The following is a 22,702-nucleotide window of genomic DNA, read 5'->3' on the forward strand; positions in this document are numbered from 1 at the left end:
GTGTGTGTGTGTACGTGTGTCTTTCATGCGTGTGAAAGTGTGCATGTACGTATTTGTGTGTGCAAGTGTATGCACGTGTCTCTGTACTTGTGGGCCACGCGTGTTATTGCACGTCTGTGCATATTAGGTTCATTGTGATGTTAAAACACATACAGTGCATTACAGGGGTTGCTCCGCACTGTAGTCTCAAACAACCCCCTTTGTTCATGGATGCATATTTGTTTTGTCTCTTTCAATGGGCGTGTGCCTTTTCACTACTGCATTTGCATTTTTATTAACAAATGTACGCATGAGAAGGGGTGTGTGTTCGTATGTAGGTAAGGGTATGTGTGTGTGTGCGTGCTCGCTAACAGCACTTGCCCCTACAGCATGTTAAGTCCACACGGGGGATCTTTGTGTCTGCGGGGAGCGGTGGTGGAGCGGTTAGCGCGCTGCGCTACGATTCACGCTCACGGACAACAGCGGTGACGATCATCCGAACCGGCCCTGGGCCTCTTCCCCTAGGTCGACTCAGCCTCAAATGAGCACCTGGTGCGGCGTGTAAACAACGCCACTGGGGAGACAAAGGCGGCCGGGCGTGGTGCTGGCCACACACCCCCTCGTGTGCCACAGTGCCGGCCTTCATAGGTGCTGCTCGCTAACAGCACTTGCCCCTACAGTCTGTGAAGGCTACACAGGGGATCTTCGTCTTTGTGATACGATGACATCACCGCTAGTGGCTATGACACGTTAACAACACAAGGTCACAGCGCAAGGCTTGGTGGAGGAGGACACTACTGCAAATCTTATTTTCCGATTGCTGCACGATAATTCCAACGCTGCAATCGCCATCAACTGTTTATTACACAATATAATCAGCCAGGACCCATGAGAGCATTTCTTAAAAATATTAAAAATATTAACTCAAACCCATTAAATCCACTCATCATGATTATAGCATCATGGTGGCGGCGGCGTCATCCCAGTGACCCGTTGAATCAGCACTTGGTAATTGTGACAAAAGTGGGCTTAAATGTTTCCAGAGCTGGGCTATCCGATTCTGTGAGCAATCGATTGCCAATAATTCAGTTGACTAATTGGGATAACACGGATATTTATATATTTGTACGTAAAATAGTGTGCCGCTGGACGGGAGGTAATGGTTGGGGATCGGCAATGTCATTTGCATCATTGTTCCGCATCATTATTGGCGCCGGGTGTGGCTTTGTCGGGGGTTTCCTGCCTTTGGGAGGCAAAATTTGGGTGATGGTGTGGGCGCCTATTTTAAAGGGACTCATTTAATCAACCACAAAAAAGTGATCGATCATATGCACATTTATTTTAGCTTCATCGACTTAATAGACGAATCGTCCCAGCTGTAAACATTGGACATTCAGAGTTGATGCCCAGCTCTCAATCGCACAGGCGTACCAATTGCGCGTGATTAGGGCACCAAAGTGGCGAGATGTTCACGACTTTGCCTGGTAATAATAATTATGACATTTATAAGGCGACACATTTTGCAGGTCGAGTCAACAACTCAGAGGCGCGGAGCCAAGCTCAAGGGCTGCTCGAAAGCCTGACTAAACAGAAAGAGAGGCCTTTAGATATTTCGTGTAAGTCAAAGTGCATTTTATGTTACGGATGTGCAAAGGGACAGAGTTTCACACTGAGGGGGCGACAGCAGCGAAGAGGCGTTGGGGTATACAGGAGGGCTTGGGTTCGATCCCGACCCTGACGCCTGTACGTTTGGAGTTCTGCATGTTCTTCCCGTGGTTGCGTGGATTTTTCTCCAAGTCTTCAGGTTTTTCCCTCCACAATGATGAATCAACGTCACGCGTATTAGAGTGTTTGGCCGCTATACATTTCCACACGATAAGCCACTTCATTCGAATGTTATTTGTGGCCAGGTCGCTTCTGAAAGAGCACTATATAGCTCATTGTGCCTTATCTGGTTAAAATAAAAATTGTTGAACGAGTGTTGGGTTGATAACCATTCATTTGTGATTTACCGATCTTTTTAGAGTAACGTAAACACCACGTTTAGTCGTTCTGAAATGAATGTGTTGCCATGTTAGATTCATTTAACCTCGGTGTATCCGATCCATGGGCACTGGCAGATGCTGTCCTCGCGTTACCGGAGCCACTTATGTCATAATTTCCTAATAACAATTATTTTTGAATTTCCAAGGATGAAAGTACAGTGGACTACCGATTATCTGCGCTGATGACGGAGAGGACAGCTACGGATAATTGAAAATCGCGGATAATCGAAAACTATCAATGTTCATTGTATCTCGATGCCAACAACCACTAATATAAGTATACATTAAGTTTAGGTGAAGAAAATTGAATTTATTATCACTGCGCGCGTACTCAGTGATAACACTTTCTGGCTCCCACGCAGAAGAGTCTGCCCACTAAGTGGGTGACAGCAGAGCCACGCCAATCAACATCAAACGTCACCCACTGTTGTAGACATTTGCAACTACTGTACTGTAGAGCGATCACGTGGATTTTGGATTAACCGGAGCACATATTGGGTTGATTCAAGTACGTGGCTTGCAATAAACATTTCCAAAAATCACAATGTATAACCTTTGAAATTATTAATTGGGGCTTGAGGGAAAGTCCACGAGTTATTAATTTATGTAAAAATGTCAGGTGCGCGGTTAGTCCGCAGATCGGATAAACTGCACGCAGATAATTGAAACACAAACCCCTGCAACAAACGGCAAATGCGCTTGCGCTTGGCTGTATCGCCACTTTGTGGACATTCCACATTCCCATGGCAGGGACCAGTTACATCTACAGAATGATCATTATGACTCGGTTAAACCTGGCATAGTGGCGCAAGCCTCCGTTCAACCGCTTTGGGAGGAGGACCACTGCGGGGATGGAGCAATGATATCGGGTCAAGTACAGGAGTGAGATGGGCTGTGGCATTGCAGGGTTGGAGAGACAAGTCCGGGGAGAGGCTTTCGTCCAGCAGCTGATCGAGAATCGCTCCTGACGATGAAGACATGACAGCATGAATTGTTTATTTTAATTATCATTTGTAAACGATGGGCGAGCTACTGTACCCGTGGTGCCGCGCGGTTCATGAACATTAACAAAAAAAATGTTAAGTGCATTCAAGAAGCGTGAAGATAATGCATGCATGGGTATTACTTTGGGAGACGGAAAGAGATCACGGAATTTGAACTGATAAGAAATTAATGAGCTTCAGAAGGGCATGTTGCCAATTACAACCGATTGGTTGAAGGATATTGACGGAGTGGCAGCCAAGGAACAGAACGCGTGGTAGAGGACGCGTCCGTTGCGGAGATGGAGTTCTGAAAGTAGCTCCTGTTCAGGTGTTAAGCAGATTGTCACGTCGGTGGGATTGCAGGAGATGGCTGTAGCTTGGGGAGGGCTTCATCCACCAGTGGATTGACCACGGCCGATGATAATGATGATGACAGCGACATCACTGCCACAACAGTACTTTGCTTAATTTTGTAATAATCTTCTCTGGACTAATGGAAGGGGTTTTTGTTGTTCTGCCATTCAAGTTGGCTCGGCCATGGCGGACCGTAATGGCATAAGCTAATTTTGCAGACGCAGTAAGCACACACAATGGCAAAGCCCCCCCCCCCCCCCCCCGCGTCTGTGCAAGGGAGCAGCAGGGCTGATGATACATTCTGCCCACGCGCTGCAATGGAACATTATACCATCAGTAGAAATCTGCGGCATCCCTTAATTTGCTGTCATACTTCACCGATGGACTCGTGCAACGTGACGAATTTGTGATGCTCTTCACTGGAAGTTTTAGAGTTATTGAGAGCATTATTCATGCACTCGATCATAATCACCATGGTTTATTTTTGTCACGGACGATGTGCTTGTACAATGATGAGATTCATAAGTAACAGCAGCATTTTTCAACGTGTTCTTCTGTCGTTTTAGAAAGTTAGTCCAACGTCACATATCCAACTATCACAATCTCCCTGTCCAATTAACTGTCTATAGATGTTCACATATCCACGTAGACCTCAGTCCCCAGCGAGTCGGATATGCGACCTACGCTACTGTTAGTTGAAATATAGTGATTTCATTCATGAAAGCTTACGGGAATTATTTAATTAAATCCATACCCAGAAAGCCTCATGAAGTGTCGAGACTCTATTGGGACGCTCCTGTGTTAAGATGTTTGGCCATCTACATTTACAGCGAGTTGTCCTTTTTTTGCCAAGGTAAGCAGACGGATTACCCAGAGAAAAGCCATTGCACAAAAGGTCCACGCGGTTGGGTCGGCAACTGTATTGTTGCACTGCTATCTCCTGGCCACCTCGCAGCCCAGTGGGAGTCTCGCACCACGTGGTGATCTCTGGGTGATCCACCAACCAAACTGCACAGCGCTGTGTTACGTGCGTGCACCACCACAGTTCGATGTCATATTTCACCATACTCGATATTTTTGTGTTTAGGTTTTTATTGTCCTTCCCCCGCACCTCCGATTAGCCTGGTTGACTACTTGCGGTGCAAAATAAATTCAACATAGCTTTGTAATTGTTTTATATGTTTTTTTGCGTAGTCTTTGTGCGTTGCTGTATGAACAAAAATATTCTTCAGTTCCTCAACTGCATTTCACAGCCGCATTTCTTCTAATAATTTAAATCTACCTTTCTTATAATGTACACCCGTGTTGAGGGGCCTGCTGTTCAGCACACCCTTGCTGGTGAGAGAGGCCTGCTGTTCAACACACCCGTGCTGGTGAGAGGGGCCTGCTTTTCAGCACACCCGTGCTGGTGAGAGAGGCCTGCTGTTCAACACACCCGTGCTGGTGAGAGGGGCCTGCTTTTCAGCACACCCGTGCTGGTGAGAGGGGCCTGCTGTTCAGCACACCCGTGCTGGTGAGAGAGGCCTGCTGTTCAGCTCACACGTGTTGAGGGGCCTGCTGTTCAGCACACCCGTGCTGGTGAGAGGGGCCTGCTGTTCATCACATCCGTGTTGGTGAGAGGGGCCTGCTGTTCAGCACACCGGTGCTGGTGAGAGAGGCCTGGCACACCCGTGTTGAGGGGCCTGCTGTTCAGCACACCCGTGCTGGTGAGAGGGGCCTGCTGTTGAGGGGCCTACTGTTCAGCACACCCGTGTTGGTCAGAGAGGCCTGCTGTTCAGCACACCCGTGTTGAGGGGCCTACTGTTCAGCACACCCGTGCTGGTGAGAGGGGCCTGCTGTTCAACAGACCCGTGCTGGTGAGAGGGGCCTACTGTTCAGCACACCCGTGCTGGTGAGAGGGGCCTGCTGTTCAACACACCCGTGCTGGTGAGAGGGGCCTGCTGTTCAACACACCCGTGCTGGTGAGAGGGGCCTGCTGTTCAACACACCCGTGCTGGTGAGAGGGGCCTGCTGTTCATCACACCCGTGCTGGTGAGAGAGGCCTACTATTCATCACACCCGTGCTGGTGTGAGGGGCGTGCTGTTCATCACCCCCGTGTTGGTGAGAGGGGCCTGCTGTTCACTTCCATGCTGGTGAGAGAGGCCTACTGTTCATCACACCCGTGTTGGTGAGAGGGGCCTGCTGTTCACCACTCCCATGCTGGTGAGAGGGGCCTACTGTTCAACACACCAGTGCTGGTGAGAGAGTCCTGCTGTTCAGCACACCCGTGCTGGTGCGAAGATGGCGCTGATGATGGTAGCCTCAGCCGGTCGGTGCGCCCTGTTTTGTCTTGTTTTGTCTGTCAATTCAGTGTTTTGCCAAGATTTTCGGAGTTCTCTAACAAGAGACGAACTTTTAAATATCAGGGAAACAACTCCTGTGGATTTAATTCCTACTTTTCTGCTTCCAGCGGCAGAATTAGTAGGCATTCTAGTCAATGCCGCGCTAGGCTTTGCTCAAGCAACGAAACGCCGCCCAAGGGGTAAACGGTCGGGGGCTCTAGTACGGCTACGCAGACGCGGGATCCGAACAGTGCTTCCGAGCTTCTTCCTCTCCAACGTACGTTCACTGTACAACAAAATGGATGAACTTCAGCTACTGATGGTAAAAAACAAAGACTTTCTTTCAGCTTCTGCATTGTGCTTCACGGAAACATGGCTGTGTGATTTGATTCCGGACACTTCGCTACAACTAGCAGGATTCCATCTTGTAAGATCGGATCGTGACATAGCACTCTCCGGCAAGACGAAAGGCGGTGGTATTTGTTTTTACATTAACAGTGGCTGGTGTGTAGATGTCACAGTGATTCTGCAACATTGTTCTCCACTCCTTGAATCAATTTTTATAACCTGTAAACCGTTTTACTCGCCTCGCGAGTTCGCGTCGCTCATTTTGGTCGGAGTTTATTTGCCGCCTTGTCCTCAGGTTAAAGAGGCCCAACGCATGCTCGCCGATCAGATTCTGAGTGTGGAGCGAGCAAATCCAGATTCGTTGGTTATCGTACTTGGCGACTTTAACAAAGGTAATCTCAGCCACGAACTCCCCAAATACATACAATTCATTAAATGCCCAACCAGAGAAGGGAACACTCTGGATCACTGTTACACTACAGTCAGTAGAGCCTACCACGCCGTCCCCCGAGCAGCACTAGGACACTCTGACCATGCCATGGTCCACCTGATTCCTGCATACAGGCAGAAACTAAAACTCTGTAAACCTGCTGTGAGGACATCTAAACAGTGGACCAGTGAGGCTGTGGAAGATTTGCGGGCGTGCTTAGACTGTACTGACTGGGATATGTTCACGACTGCTACCAATAGTCTGGATGAACTCACAGAGGCTGTGACGTCCTACATCAGCTTCTGTGAGGACTGCTGTATCCCAACACGTACCAGGGTGAACTTTAACAACAATAAGCCCTGGTTCTCAGCAAAGCTCAGAAGGTTGAGGTTGGAGAAGGAGGAAGCGTTTAGGAGTGGAGATAGAGACAGATTCAAGGAGTCGAAGAACAGGTTTAGCAAAGCGGTGAGAGAGGCTAAACGACTGTACTCAGAGAGACTAAAACACCAGTTCTCTACAAACGACGCTGCTTCTGTCTGGAGAGGGCTCAGGCAGATCACCAACTACAAACCCAGAGCCCCCCACACCACTAACGACTCCCGCCTAGCCAACGACCTGAACGAGTTCTACTGTAGATTTGAAAGACAATTGGACTGTCCTGAACCACCCCTTCCAACCCAAGAGGCCCCATCCCCCACCAATACTACAGAGACGACTATCTCCTTTCAGGAGGGAGAAGTTAATAGACTTTTCAAGAGGCAGAATCCACGCAAAGCAGCCGGGCCGGACTCTGTCTCTCCAGCCACCCTCAGGCACTGCGCTGACCAGCTGTCTCCGGTGTTCACCAACATCTTTAACACCTCCCTGGAGACATGCCATGTACCAGCATGTCTCAAGTCCTCCACCATCATCCCTGTGCCCAAAAAGCTAAGGCCAACAGGACTAAATGATTACAGACCGGTCGCCCTTACATCTGTGGTAATGAAGTATTTTGAGCGCCTGGTCCTGGCACACCTCAAAGCCATCACAGACCCTCTCCTGGACCCCCTTCAGTTTGCCTACAGAGCCAACAGGTCTGTGGACGATGCAGTTAACATGGCCCTCCACTTCACCCTACAGCATCTGGACGCCCCAGCATCCTACGCCAGGATCCTGTTTGTGGACTTCAGCTCTGCCTTCAACACCATCATCCCTGCCCTGCTTCAGGACAAGCTCTTCCAGCTGAACGTGCCATACACCACCTGTAAATGGATCACAGACTTCCTGTCTGACAGGAAGCAGTGCGTTAAGCTGGGAACACAAGTCTCTGGCTCCAGGTCCATCAGCACCGGAACTCCTCAGGGCTGCGTCCTTTCCCCTCTGCTCTTCTCCCTGTATACCAACAGCTGCACCTCCAATCATCTGTCCGTCAAACTATTGAAGTTTGCGGATGACACCACCCTCATTGGGCTGATCTCTGGTGGGGATGAGTCTGACTATAGGTGGGAAGCTGACAATCTGGTGACCTGGTGTAGCCAGAACAACTTAGAGCTAAATGCTCTAAAGACAGTTGAGATGGTTGTGGACTTCAGGAAGAATACAGCACCACTCACCCCCATCACCCTGTTAGACTCCCCAGTAAAAATTGTAGAGTCCTTCCGCTTCCTGGGCACTATTCTCTCCCGGGACCTCAAGTGGGAATTGAACATCAGCTCCCTCACCAAGAAAGCTCAACAGAGGATGTACTTTCTACGGCAGCTGAAGAAATTCAACCTGCCAAAGACAATGATGGTGCAATTCTATACAGCGATCATTGAATCCATCCTCACCTCCTCCATAACCGTCTGGTACGCTGCTGCCACTGCCAAGGACAAGAGCAGACTGCAGCGTATCATCCACACTGCTGAGAAGGTAATTGCCTGCAATCTACCGACCCTCGAGGACCTGCACACGACAAGGTCTATGAGGCGAGCGAGGAAGATTATGGCCGATTTCTCCCACCCTGGACACTCTCTGTTTCAGCTACTCCCCTCCGGCAGAAGGCTTCGGTCCATCAGGACCAAAACCTCACGCCATAAAAACAGTTTCTTCCCATCTGCTGCTGGCCTGTTAAACAAGGCCAAGGGCTAACACTGTTTTTAACATTTGATCTACATAACGACACGTTGCTGATATTAACTATGTTTCCCTATTTGTATTTTTAAATTATATCTTAAAGCTATTTTATATTCGATATTTATTTAATTTTATATACTTCAGCCCCTTAGTGTTAGACTTTTAACCCTTATTATAGTAAGACTTGTTTAAAACTTATTTAAGATTTTAGATTCCTATATGTTGAATGTATGCACCATCCTGCCAAAGTAAATTCCGTGTCGGTGTGAACTTACATGGCGAATAAAACCCTTTCTGATTCTGATTCTGATGTACATTCTGCCAGTAACATATCAATTAGTACAATGATGACGTCCAGTAATTACCATGCAGTCAATTACTCCGAAATGCATTACACAAAACATTAATTTTAATGCATAATATCTACATTATTTAACCACAAACATGAATTCTCGAGTTGGTAATTTTATTTTAGGAAATTTCAAAGAGCAATGACGATCGACGGCGGTGTGGGGACAATTTTCCGAAACGGGACGATGCGATGATCTATACAGTGCGGTGCAGTGTATCGCAGTGCGTTCCTCTGTCATCACAGCAGCGACCCGAGTGGCTGCTGTGAAATTCACTTGCGCGAGGGATCAGAAGCTTAGGTGATGATCACGCCTGCGTGGGCTTCGCCTCGTCGCAACAGATTAGCGTCACCAAAGGCGTCGCTGGCAGTGGCCGCACTCTTTCTAAAGCCACGGGACGTCAGATACTTTCATTGTTTTAAACATATTGGTCCAATAAAGCGGACGCGTTCCTGACATTCGACTGCTCTGCTATCTACCGTCTGCAATCCCTTAACCCGTCGTGACCAGACCCTATTGCGAAGGTGGAGTGCTCTTCTGACTCGAACGTCTGTTGACCAAAGTCGCTTTTGGGTTGCTGGGTTTTTTTTTTAAACAGGCAGGACTGCTGATGAGAAAGTTATAAAACCAGCAGAGAGTTAGCCCGCTTAAAAAAAATGGAGCGGGGACAGCGTTGGTGAGGAAGGCCCCGTTGGCCGGCGGACAAAAACAAAACGTGGTGGTTCTATGCGAAGGCGGAGTGCTTTGCTTGGTTCTTATTCCTGCATTGTTACTTATTCATAGATCGATTGTGTGCGTGCGTGTGTGTGTCTGTGCTCCTTCTTAGAAACCATCTCCGTCTTAGAGGGAGCCAACGGGAAGATGGAAGACAAGCTGAGACAAGCCAAGGAGCGACGCGAGGAGCAGGAGAAGTTGCTGGGTGAGAAGGGACATCGGTGGGATTGTGTCTGTTCCATGGGACGGGGAATGAATGTACGCAAGACGTACGTATGTATGTTGAACTTCTTTCGCACCGCACGTAGCGAACCGTGCTATTCGGAGGTGCGGGGGAAGGACAACAAACTAAACACAAAAAGCAGTTGTAAATAAATGCATTTTCAATCTAGATGATTTCAAAGTGCATAGCTCCAGTGGCTTCCTAATATCGGAAAAAAAAGTGTTCCAGATGGCTGCAGAAGCACATCTGAAAGCACGTGATGCAGTGACCGTCTTTGTTCGATGGCAAGCCATGTCAACGTATAGATTTTTAAATGTTATTTTAAAGATTTGATGGTATCAGCATGCCTAATATGACTTGGAATAGCTTTAGTGGCAGCAGGACATCGCCTCTCCTATGTGTGTGTTGAACTTCTTCTGCACCGTACATAGGCGATCGTGCTAATCGGAGGTGCGGAGGAAAGACAACAAGCGAAACACAAAAAGCAGTTCTAAAGAAAGGAAGGGCGTTCCAGACAGCCGCAGAAGTGCATCTGAAAGCACGTGATGCGGTGACCGTATTTGTTCTATGATGCGATGATCATAAAATACACTTGTTCTCGGGAAAATAAATTAAATGTTACCAGTGCAAAAAAGTATGACTATGTTAATGATGAAGAATAATTACAGTGCAAATACTGCTAAGAGGATTACTGCAGTTGCTATTACTGATACTGCGGCTACAGCTAATTAAGCTGCTGTTGATGATGATAATACCCTTAGTGATAATATCGCTGCTGCCCTTCCTGTTGCTAGGAACAACGCTACTGCCAATACTTCTGCTCATTATAATGGCACTGATGCTAATAATACAACACTGTTATTAATGTTACTACAGTACTCTGTTGCTACTGATACAGTACTGCTTATGCTACTGATGATAATGATGATGGTGATATTGGTATTGTTAATATTGGCTGTCATACCAAAAACATACAGTGTAACTGGTATGGGCCAAACATCCCAATGCTAAAAAAAAAAATGCACACGCAAATTATTAAATTGAGATGAAGCATCGCAACATTTGCCTGCTGTGGTGAATACAAGGGAAGGATCCTGAAAAAGTCTTGAGACTCAGTGGGGCTCTCCTGGGCAAACAAGTGAAATAATAATGCTGCAGTTCCCATTTATATTCTTTCATCATATCAAGCAATTGGCGGGACCCCGGGGTGGGAAAAACCGCGTAGCGACACGAGTTTTTGCCTTACCGACAACAAAACTAGTGTCAATCGATTGTACTCGTCGAGAGCTACTCGGGGCACTAAGTTTCGTAAAAAGTTGAAAAATTACATAAACACGTTAAATTCACTGCGGGGGCGGGCTCGCCTTAGCAAAGAAGCTGAGGATCGACGGCTGACCGGAGGGCGTCGTCGCCGCGCGCGACCGCGGCGGACGCCCCCCGGGGCTTGCGTTTGGCCGATGGGGTGGCGCCCATCGTGTTGATCGCCGCCTGCTGCTGCTGCTGCTGGTGCTTGTTGGTGCGAGTCTGGGCGGGCGGCGCGTTGCTGTCGGGATCACGAGTGGGCGGACTGAAAAATAATAATTATTGACCTGATTTTTGCGGGACCCCGGGGTCCCGCCAAATGATTCATATGACACTACTGCTAACGCCTACTAATGATCCGGCTACTGCTAACAGTGCTGCCTTTTCGCCATTATTGCTGCTGCTGATTAAGATGTTGACATCTGCTGGCATGCTGCTGTTGCTGCAATGGGATGATTACGATGCCAACGATGACATTCGTACTGACGCGACTGCCATACCACTGCAGTCGTTGCCGCGGATACTCGAGGACGATGATCCACGTAATCGGCGAATTATAAGCGGAAGTGGGCACAATCCTAACCACTGGATCTATCCTGCGCATGCAGAGAGCACGATGATTGCTAACGAGGATGAAACAGCGATAGAGTTAATTTTCACTGACTACTTTCCCGGTAGCTGGTAACCTGGAAGTAGGTGGCACTTAACTAGTCGTGGCCACAGCCATAGCTAGAAGGTGTGCTTTGCTGATCATGTTTTTTTTTTGCTGATTGCTTTACTAGCGACCGGCAACTTGCATCGCTTCTTGTCTCAAACATGAAAGTGCACCCCCCAGTGGCAGCTGTCGCTGTGTGGCACAAGGATGACTCAGCACCTGGCCTGCTAGCGGGCATTGGTCTGCCAGTCGGGGCAGGGGGGGGATGATCTCTATGTCACTGACCCCACGCGGACCCGACTGGAATCGATCCCTGGCGAAGGCCGCCACTCACGTGGCTTGGCAGAGGTTCGCAGTTCGAAACCCAGCGGCCACCGTGATTAATACTGCAGTGTGCGTATCAACCACGAAGATACTCGCCCCCTCTACAGTGGACGTTAACGATCCCGTGACGCCGTTCGCAAGAGTTAGACCAAATGTGGGCCACCGGCATCGCAGTCCGAATTTGATTACATTTCAAAACATTACGCGCAAAATTATTAAATTGGAGTCCATGTGAGTATTGTCACCCCGCCACCACGACAACATGGCAGGTGCCTCCTGGAAAGGACTCGCGGGACTCGGCGAAGCGTTGGCGGATAAACACACACAACGACAACGACAACATTCATACCGCTGGCCCCGTGCCGTTGTGCTCGCACTGTGCAGCCGCCCGGGAGCGAGCGTGGCAGGAGCGGGAGGAGCGTGCTCGCCTGCACCAGGAGCAGCAGAGGGACGAGCGTAGGCGGCGCGTCGAGCAGCAGAGGGAGCGCGACGAGAAGCGGCGAGCGGCGGCCGACGAGAAACGGCGGCACCTGACCACGGTGGAGCAGGTACGGCACGAGCCGCGACACACGCACTCAAGAGAACCATCCTCCGTAGTGAACCGCCACATGCACACTCGGAGACCCGTCCTCCATGGTGAACCGCCACAACAACCGCCATTTGCCACTTAGTGGCGGTGATGTCACCACGGCGCTTGTGCCAGGCTTTGTGCACGTTGAGGCCACGTGAAGTGTCGAATGCCCACTGGCAGGAGGTCAAGGGGCAGACCCAGATGATACAGGTCGACTGACTGAGACGACTAAGATGACTGGCTGATGCACCACCTGTGCCCCCTACTGTGCCAACTTGCTGTGCTTTAGCTACCCGGCGCTCTGCTCGTTGTTGTGAGCGTCGCTCCTCCGCCCTCCGTTGTTGTTGGATGGCGACTGCCTCCAACTGCCCAGTAACATCCTTCACGAGCCTCCTCCACAGAGGCCGATCTAGACACCGCTGGTACCAGTCATCGGCAAGTCCACTCAGCTCCACGTCCTCCTGTACCACATCACTCCATCTCTTCTCCAGCCCGTGCCGCGCCCGTTTAGCCCCCTCTATCCGGCCGAACAAAAGCTCATTAGGCATGCGGTGACTGGGCATGCGGGCTACTTGACCCAACCAACGCAGCCTCGCCTGCTGGAGGAGCTCACCAATGGGACTTTGTCCTCACACAATCCAGCCTGGTTAAACCCAGGATGGATCGTAGGCAGGCCAGCCTAAATGTTTCGCAAGCGTAGAGAAGGGAGGGCATGACTGACCGAGAAGACCCGAAGCTTCGTGTGGGGCGACAGACCAGCTCGCTTCCACACAGTGTTACGCAACCGATGAAATGATAATGCCACTCGACTGATTCGGAGTGAGACCTCTGCTGTCAAATTGGAACCGGTCATGAGTAGACTGCCCAGGTATGGGAAACTATCCACTCTCTCCACAACTGCCCCATCACCAATTGGGAGTTGTGGGGGTGGAGTGTCTGATGGTACAAAATACCCATGCAGGTGCCTAGTTTTGGTGGGGCTGATGGTAAGGCCCCACCTCTTAGTGGCACACTCTAGGTTCAGCAGCAGCGCCTCCAACTCCTCGTCTGAGTGAGCAGCAATTACCAGATCATTGGCATACATAACGTGGTTGACCAATAGAGAGGCATCCCTTGACCGCACCCGGGCTTGGATCAGCCTCTCATTGTATCTGTACTATATTGGAAATTCCTCCAGTACAGCCATTGAAGGCCTCACGAACTACGTGGTCAAAATAGATGTGAAAAAATGTGGGAGCCAGAGGACATTCTTGTCGCACCCCAAGGTGAACAGGGAATGGCTCCGACTCCCGGCCACTTAGTCTTAACCGGGCCCACTCACCATCATGAAGGTCCTTAATGATGTGAGCAGAGAGTCAGGGACTCTGAAAGCACAAAGAACAACCCAGAGCCCGGCCTACTGATGGTGTCATAGGCCTTGACCAGGTCAATAAGGCAGAGATGTAGGTCTTGTTGGAATTCCATACATCTCTGCTGTAGTTTAACACGTAGGCTTTCGCGACCAATATTATTCATAATAAAGGTTTTTGGGTTAGATCGCGTTTATTTATAAATGTGTCGTAACCCTCCACCACCCGACACGGCCAATCAGCAAAAAAAGTGTCACGTTGACAAAAGACAAATAATTCACTACTTTAGCCCACCGGTGTGTTGAAGAGTGAATCCACATTTACAGTTTGAGTACAGTTTGAGTACTCAAACTGTAAATGTGGATTCACTCTTCAACACACCGGTGGGCTAAAGTAGTGAATAATTTGTCTTTTGTCAACGTGACACTTTTATTGCTGATTGGCCGTGTCGGGTGGTGGAGGGTTACGACACATTTATAAATAAACGCGATATAACCCAAAAACCTTTATTATGAATCTCTGCTGTAGCAGACGGAAAGAAAATATGGCATCTGTGCAGGACCGCCGTTTCCTAAAACCACATTGGGGCTCCGCAAGCCTCTCCTCAGCGTGCCTGGCAAGACGATCTTGAATAGTCCTTGCTTGGACCTTTCCCGGCACACTAGCGGTGAGATGCCCCTATAGTTGTTACAGTCTGTGCGGGCCCCCTTCTTAAAGAGAAGGACCACCAGGGCATCCTTCCAATCCTGCGGAACCTGTCCAGTGGTCCAGACTGTTGTTATGATGGCATGTAGGGTAGTCTGTGCACAAACGCCACCCTCCCTCAGCATTTCGCTTGGGAGATCATCTCTGCCCGGTGCCTTTCCTGGTCTCAGACTCTGGATCGCCTTCAGTACTTCCTCAACAGATGGCACCTCAGCCAGCCACTCACAGGGGGTGACTTCTTCCTCCAATATTTTAGGCACCGCAGCCTCAGCAGGGTCATCCCCACTTTGGCCCACGATGTTTTCCAGGCAGAGGGATTTCCCTTCCCCAGGACCTCACAGAATTGCTCAGCAAATCTTCAAACGTGTTCCTGGGGATTGGAGATTGGATCACTGTTCTTTCCCCTAATGATGGTAATGTGTGGCGCTGCAAGTTACTTTTTTGATGGAATTAAAGAGCGATTTGTCGCGAGCCACTGGGGCAGATTCCATCTCAGCAACCCGTGACCACCACCCATCCTTGCAGTGCCTTATGGCTCTCTGAACCTCCGAGCGACGGTTTTGGTAAGCCTCCTCATTCTCTGACGTGGGATGCTGTAGACGTTGAGAGTTGGCCTGTCGCTTATTCTCAGCCAGCCTGAACACCCCTGTCAGCCAGGCTCTCTGGGGAGGTCTGGACCGTGTACCCAATGCAGCCATTGCAGCTGCATGAGCCACAGTCCTATTCCTCGCCCATTTCCCCTCGACATAAGGAGAGTGGGGGACGATGCCAACCCCACCCGCAAGTGATGATGAAATTCTCACTTGCAATTTTCATTACCTAGCTGAGACCAGGCCACTATTGGTTTAATGGGGTTCTGGGTGTACACCCAGCACCGGAGTGGAAGAATGGCAGGCGCATCTTACAGATGACAAATCGATGGTCAGTGGACAGATCAGCTCCACGGTAGGTCCTGGTGTCAAAGACATGGGCCCGCATCCGATGTTCCATCACCAAGTAGTCAAGCAGATGTTCTTGCTTGGACCCGGCATGCATCCATGATGTTGTGTGGATGCGCCGATGCTGGAATAGTGTGTTGATAATTACAAGCCCATGGGCTGCACAAAAATCTCGCAGGCTCCTACCATTGTTATTGAGATGATCTGGCCCATGCCTTCCAATCACTACAGACCAAGTGCCATCATCATGACCAACTCGGGCTTTAAAGTCACCGAGCAGGATGACTCTATCCCGAGGGGCCACTTTAGCTCGCACCTGTGACAGGAGGTCATAGAAGGCATCAAACTCATCGGCTTTGCCTGCATCCCTCCACGGATGTTTGCCTTCTGTGGGGCATAAGTAACCACGACCGCTACTCCTCGCCTCGGGTTTATGAGCGTTGGTACATTCCACGTAGCCACCTACAGTGTTTTTTTTGTTGTTTCTGGAGGAATCCCGAGGGTAAGGATTCAACCTCCTGGCTCCGCCAAATGGGGTTTGGCCAGGAGACGTCACGGACGCCTGTCCCCCCGGGGCCTCCTGCAAAAGCTTAATTAGATTTGTCTTCCGTGGTATTGTAATTTATTTGAAGATGGAGAGGTTGTCAACCCCTCGCACCCATCCAGAGCCACCATTTGGCTGCTGTGGTGGCTACAAACGCCATGAGGGGAATGGCCAATCTATATTGGCCCTCCCCCCACGGCACTGCTCACCACAGCGTGGCCGTCCAGCACCAACGAGGAGGTAGGGGGTTGTTTTGCCAGACTGAACCGCCACATGCAGTCAGAGACCCGTCCTCCGTAGTGAACTGCCACATTCACACTTAGAGACCCGTCCTCTGTAGTGAACCGCCACACTCGCACTTGGAGACTCGTCCTCCATATTCAACCGCCACACTCACTCAGAGACCCGTCCTCCATAGTGAACCACCACACTTGCACTTAGAGACCAGTCCTCCGTAGTGAACTGCCACACGCACACTCAGAGACCTGTCCTCCGTAGTGGTGGGGACTGGCCCATGGCGTCCTGTACCACCGTGACACGTAGACAGACCCCTGCTCTCCAGAAACGTAAAAAAAACCTTAACTGCCTTAAAAGCCTAGATGTAAAAAACAAATGAAACAGTTGACATTCTGAGCAATGGCCCTTCTTGATAGTACATCCCTCTCAAGTGGTGGTACCAGCCCAGTGATTGGATTGAGCAGATATCGACAAGAGATGGAGAAATTTGACAAATCCCAACTAACCGAGATTGGTAAAACGGTCCCCATGACCATTACAACGTGAGGACACCCATCACCTAGCAGTGGATTAACAAAAGTACTGTACAAATGAGAGGGCATGCTATCTTAAACGCACGTGTTACGTATGTGTGCAATGCTGTATATCTCCATATATATAAAAGGCAAAGTTGTGATTGTGTGTCTGTTCAAAATGTTTAGCGTACTTCCCGACATGCAACAAACTTGAAATTTGCCACGTGGGTACTTTCCAGACTGTACACCATGCAAAAATGATAAAAATACACTTTTTTTTGGGAGGGGGGGGGCTCAATGCATTTTTTTTGCACGGCAAGTGAGCTGTGACGTCAAATCTGTCATGTGACCCTCGCATGTGGAAGCGTAACGCATTGTAGCGTAGCGGTTAGCGCGCTGCGCTACGAACCCGGCGACCCGAGTTCGATTCCCGCTCACGGTCACCACCGGTGACGAATATTTGAACTGGTCCTGGGCCTCCCCTAGGTCGACTCAGCCTCAACCTCAAACGCGTAACTGGTGTGGTGTGTGAACATCGCCATTGGGGTGACAAAGGCGGCCGGGCGTGGTGAATCCAAGTCCCGGGTGAAGCCGGGTAGTAAAGCTAGTCTATTTATAAACGGTAAAAAAACGCACAGCTGCGGCCCTGCAGTTGCTCTCTTATTCCACTGCTGGCAGAAGGCCCTCTGGTGGGCCCCACTCGAGGGTGTTATGGCCTACTCTTCCACCTCGCATTTTACCTCGCCCCACGCGAACCTGCCTATCGACTGACTGGTGTACCCATTTATGATTCTAGGCGAACAGAGGTGATGCGGGGGTGGAATAAAAACAAGACTTGCTCCTATTCTTAGCTCTTTCGGTAAAGTCACGTTGAAGGGAAACAATAAAATAATAAAATATATATAAAACAATAAAAATTCTCACGACGTTTCGACCATAACACAAACGGTCGTCATCAGGTGTGAAAAGCAACGGCAAGAAACATTTGAAAGAAGTGGCGGTTTGCATTTATTTATTTTTAAAGTGTTTTTATTTATTTAAAAAAAACGTTAGCACCATGGGCAGCGATTTGGCAGTTTGTTTAGAAGGACGCATCCATCTATGTTCTGAAAAGAGGAGGGGGGAGACGAAAAATTAATGTATGCTGTCTGAAAGCCACCGTAAGCGTGAACAATCAATTAAGACCTGAAATGGTTTATCAAATCCTTCCAATGATTGCTAAGCCAGAATCCATCTTCTCGGTTTAAATTGTCTCTGTGCTTGTATATGTGGATAGCCTCATGAACGAATCTCTCATGGTAGCCAGATGGCTTACAAAGAACCTCTGTCTTGGAGAAGTCAATGTCATGTAAGCCTACTTAATTATAACAATGATCTGCCACGGCCGAGGTGTTGGTCCTACCGTGTTTAAGGTCTGCTTCGTGTTCACGAATGCGGTTCGAGACATGGCGTTTGGTTCCTCCAATGTAACTACTACCATAGAGGCAACTTAGTTTGTAGACACCAGGGTACTGTATGTCCGGAATCACATCTTTTACAGACGGAACCAGATCACGGATTTTTTGTAATGTGTTGAAACGGACCTGGATCTTGTGTTTATTCAAGATTTTGGAGATCTTTTTTGTGATCCCTGCAATGTAGGGTAAAGTGATGGTTTTGAAAGGCTCCTCAAGAGGGCCCTTCTTCATGGTTTGAGTGATAGCTTTGCGGATTGTATAGTCGGAGTAACCATTAGCCTTAAGAGCTTGGTGTACGTGCTTGTAAGCCATCTGGCTACCACGAGAGATTCGTTCATGAGGCTATTCACATATACAAGCACAGAGACAATTTAAACCGAGAAGATGGATTCTGGCTTAGCAATCATTGGAAGGATTTGATAAACCATTTCAGGTCTTAATTGATTGTTAACGCTTACGGTGGCTTTCAGACAGCATACATTACTTTTTCGTCTCCCCCCTCCTCTTTTCAGAACATAGATAGACTCGTCCTTCTAAACACACTGCCAAATCGCTGCCCGTGGCGCTAACGTTTTTATTAAATAAATAAAACCCCGTTTAAAAATAAATAAATGCAAACCGGCACTTCTTTCAAATGTTTCTTGCCGTTGGTTTTTTTCCACACCTGATGATGACCGTTTGTGTTATGGTCGAAACATCGTGAGAATTTTTATTGTTTTATATATATTTTATTATTTTATTGTTTCCCTTCAACGTGACTTTACCGAAAGAGTTAAGAATATGAATTACTGCAGTCACGAAAGCTTTAAATCAAAATTTAAGACTTGCTCCCATTATTTCAGCTGTGTTATGTAATGCACCCAATGTTGTAATATGTCAGTGATGAGTTGTATTACTTGGACTGGTGAAATAATGCAGCCATGCCCTGTAATGAATAATGCATCCATACACGGGCTCTCACTAGACCATTGGCATGCTAATGGTACACACATACAATCAATAATGTGGGCAGATTAAATGCTTAATGCTTTGTGGTTATGAGTCACCCCCACCTACCTACTTCCAAACAATATTCCATAATAATGTTAGTTTAACACGTAGGCTTTCACGACCAATATTATCCACAATAGTTTTTTGGGGGGTTTATTCGATCTTACCCGAAAGAACCTCTTATGAATCATAATGTGATGCACAACATTACGGATTACAAATGTCTCCCTTATTAATATTCAAATTGGGTGTAGCTGTGGTATTACTTGCGTTCTGATTTTGATTGTTTTTTCTTGCCATTATCAGTAACTCTCGATCACTCTTGCAAATGAGACTTATCCAGGGCCTCTTGAGTTCTCGCCTGGCTAAGGGAAATAAATGTGATAGCTCGGGCGTGCGCTGCACTATGAACCCGGCGACTTCTAATTCTCGGCCACGGCCAACGCCAAACGCGATCTCTGCCATCACCAACCCACACTGCGTGGTGAAGTATCGCCAACCCAGCCTTCACGACCAGCGCAGCATGAGGAGGGTTGTCGTTCGGTGGCTCGTTGGAGTAGGGGCTGTGCGTTACACAGAGACGTACACAAATATTACGAGCACACGGAATATTTTCTTGCCCTTGTGAATACGGCTGAAGCAAATTGCCGAGCTGATTATTCTGACCACCACGGCGTGCCGTTATCGTGTTAATCCTTACAACGTTACGGTGGTGGGGGAGGAGTGATTAGGTCATTGTATGATGTCATGCAATGATGATGTTATTGCATGACATCATCATTGCATGACATCATCTGGCGACGTTGCACTTCGTGCACCACGCCCCATCGTCTCGTCGTGCGGCGTGGACCGGTGGCGTTACCGCCATCCGGTTAAATACGAGGCCAAATGTATATTGGAGACGTGTATCCACATATTCCGTACATTTTGCGTGATTTTTTTCCTTCTCGCATATTCAATTGTACAGAACGTACGTTGTTTTTGACTCGGAAGCGTATCGCGGTTAGGGATGCTGCCATGAAGTAACGGTCAGGCACACGTGACTCGCAATCAAGGGGTCGCCGGTTCAACGCAACCTCCCGGCGCGGCAGGTGAAACGATGGAGCGGGTTTTTAACCCCCCCCCCCCTCCCCCCCACCAAACTCCGCAGATAATTTACCGGCAGGTCGCGTGTGCTGGGGGTAAAATGTGGGTACCCTCACCGCTTCCGTGATGTCTGGCCATCGTGGAAGAGTAGGCCAAATACCCTCAAGGTACTGTCTTGAGCTTCCTCGAGTAGTGGGGCCTTCCACCAGCAGTATCGTGAGCACAGACAGTTGCGAGGCTGCACCTCTACCGAGCGTAGCGGTCATCGCTCACGGTTGGAATGTTGCGAGTGGAAATTTTAGGTTGGCTGTTGACTCGCCTCGTCATCATCGTTGCGATCGATAATCTTAAGTGGCTCCTTCCTAGGAAGCCAACGGTGGCTTTGTGTGTTCCCTTGAAGCCCATTACAAATTGTACTGGCTTGCCAGATTATTCATCATGCGTCCACGGGCCCAGAACAGGTTTGTTTCGTTATTAATAATGCATGCATCTTTGTTATTAATATCGTCTAACGATGTACAACCCTTTGTCAATCCAGAGCAGAAGGGCCTCCACGAGAGGGAGCTTTCGAGAGCCCCACTGGGGTGTATTTTGGCCTACTCTTCCACGTTTAGCCGGACGTGCCGAGAAGAGGCGGGAGTGCCCACGCTTTTACCCCACCAAACGCGACCGGTCGCCCGTCAGCTGACTGTGGTTGTGCGCATGGAGAGAGTCGGTGGCGAGAGGTTTTAAGAAACGTGCCACCGTCGTTTTCAAGTGCCGCGCCGGCGACCTCTGGATTGCAGAGTCCGACGCGCTGCTGCTGACCGTGACGCTTCAGCAGCATCCCCTTGTTGCTTTCTCATGCTGCTGCTGACCGTCACACTACAGCATCATCCCCTTGTTTCTTTCTCATGCTGCTGCTGCTGACCGTGACGCTTCAGCAGCATCCCCTTGTTGCTTTCTCATGCTGCTGCTGACCGTGACACTACAGCATCATCCCCTTGTTTCTTTCTCATGATGGAAGCTTTAAATGTTTCACACACTCCCCCCGGTTTCACAGATGTCAGTGTGTGGCTGCTGGAGAAGAGACGTCCGTTTTCGTGGTTGTGACTTCCTTCGCTAGAATTTAGTTTCAAAGCAAAGCACTTTTGAGATGCCCTTTACACCCGAAATATAAATAAGTAAATGAATGTTGATTGATTAATTTTAGGGAAAAACCCTCGCAAATAGAAAATTCCATAGAGCCTGGCCTTGCCAACAGACTCTCAGCACTGGAAGCTGCTGCCTCGTTGTGCGAGGAGAGGAGTGTTTTAAGGGGCATTACCGTAGTCCATGTGATGTCAGCACCGTCGCAGTGCAAAACGCAGCGTCTTGCCAAAGGAGGAAGAGGAGCCGTACAGATAAATAATGATAGTCTCTTCCACAAATTGTATTAGCATCGTGTCGAAGGACCCAAGCTTTCCATTGGCACCTCACGCAGAGCAGTGCAATGCGTCGTGCTCAGGAACGGCCTGCGGAAGCGGATATCCCAGAGCTGCCTCTGAGATCCTTTCAAGTGACCCTCTGCTCGGCACGGTAGGGAAGACGACACTTTCCTAGCTGAGAGTTACATTCACGACAGTCAAACCAACACTTGGAATTATTCGAGCTGAAATGTAACCGAATTTACTGCAGTGGTTTTTGCACATCATTGGTGACGCGGCTGAGACCCATCAAGTCACAGTCCCATAATGACAGCGGTGGCAGCTTTTGTAGAGCTGTGACCTCTGAGCAACCCAGCCACCTTGGAAAAGGATCCTTGGAGGCAGACTTGCAGAGAGGGTTGGAGAAAGAGGGACATGGAGAGAACACGATGGAGAGAGACAAATACAAACGGGAGAAACGTAATGGCACAGATACATGGGACCGTCGTGGAGAGAGACAAGAGACATTGAGACGAACACAGAGAAAGACGTGAAGAGAGAGAGAGGCCTATAGAAAGGGATGTGCATGCACAGACATTGAGAGAAACACCAGACTGAGACATGAAGAGAGATAGCTGATAGACTACAAGAGAGATTCAGAAATGTAAAGGGGGTGGCGAGGGAGAGAGGCAACAGAGACACAGAGAGACAGCGAAAAATACACGGACACATATAAACAGATATAGGAATCAGACTTTTGGCACAGATACAAAGAGAGGTACAGGTGGAGAGAGATGGAACA

At 48.9% G+C, this 22,702-nt stretch overlaps 1 protein-coding gene across 5 annotated transcripts in view; it reads left to right on the plus strand.

Annotated features, from left to right (window-relative positions):
• The window catches only part of LOC116953412 (uncharacterized), a 58,942-nt gene that overhangs the window by 2,881 nt on the left and 33,359 nt on the right, over nt 1-22,702 (plus strand). For all 5 annotated transcript variants that reach the window (XM_032973597.2, XM_032973596.2, XM_076075001.1 and 2 more), the window contains 2 exons: nt 9,732-9,824; nt 12,508-12,671. In XM_032973597.2, coding sequence (XP_032829488.2) covers nt 9,767-9,824; nt 12,508-12,671 — 222 coding nt within the window. In that variant the 5' untranslated portion in view covers nt 9,732-9,766. The remainder of the gene's footprint in view (nt 1-9,731; nt 9,825-12,507; nt 12,672-22,702) is intronic.

The sequence above is a fragment of the Petromyzon marinus genome, chromosome 51 (assembly GCF_048934315.1).
Source record: "Petromyzon marinus isolate PM22_M1 ecotype Great Lakes invasive population chromosome 51, UKy_Petmar_22M1.pri1.0, whole genome shotgun sequence".
Taxonomy (NCBI): Eukaryota; Metazoa; Chordata; class Hyperoartia; order Petromyzontiformes; family Petromyzontidae; genus Petromyzon; species Petromyzon marinus.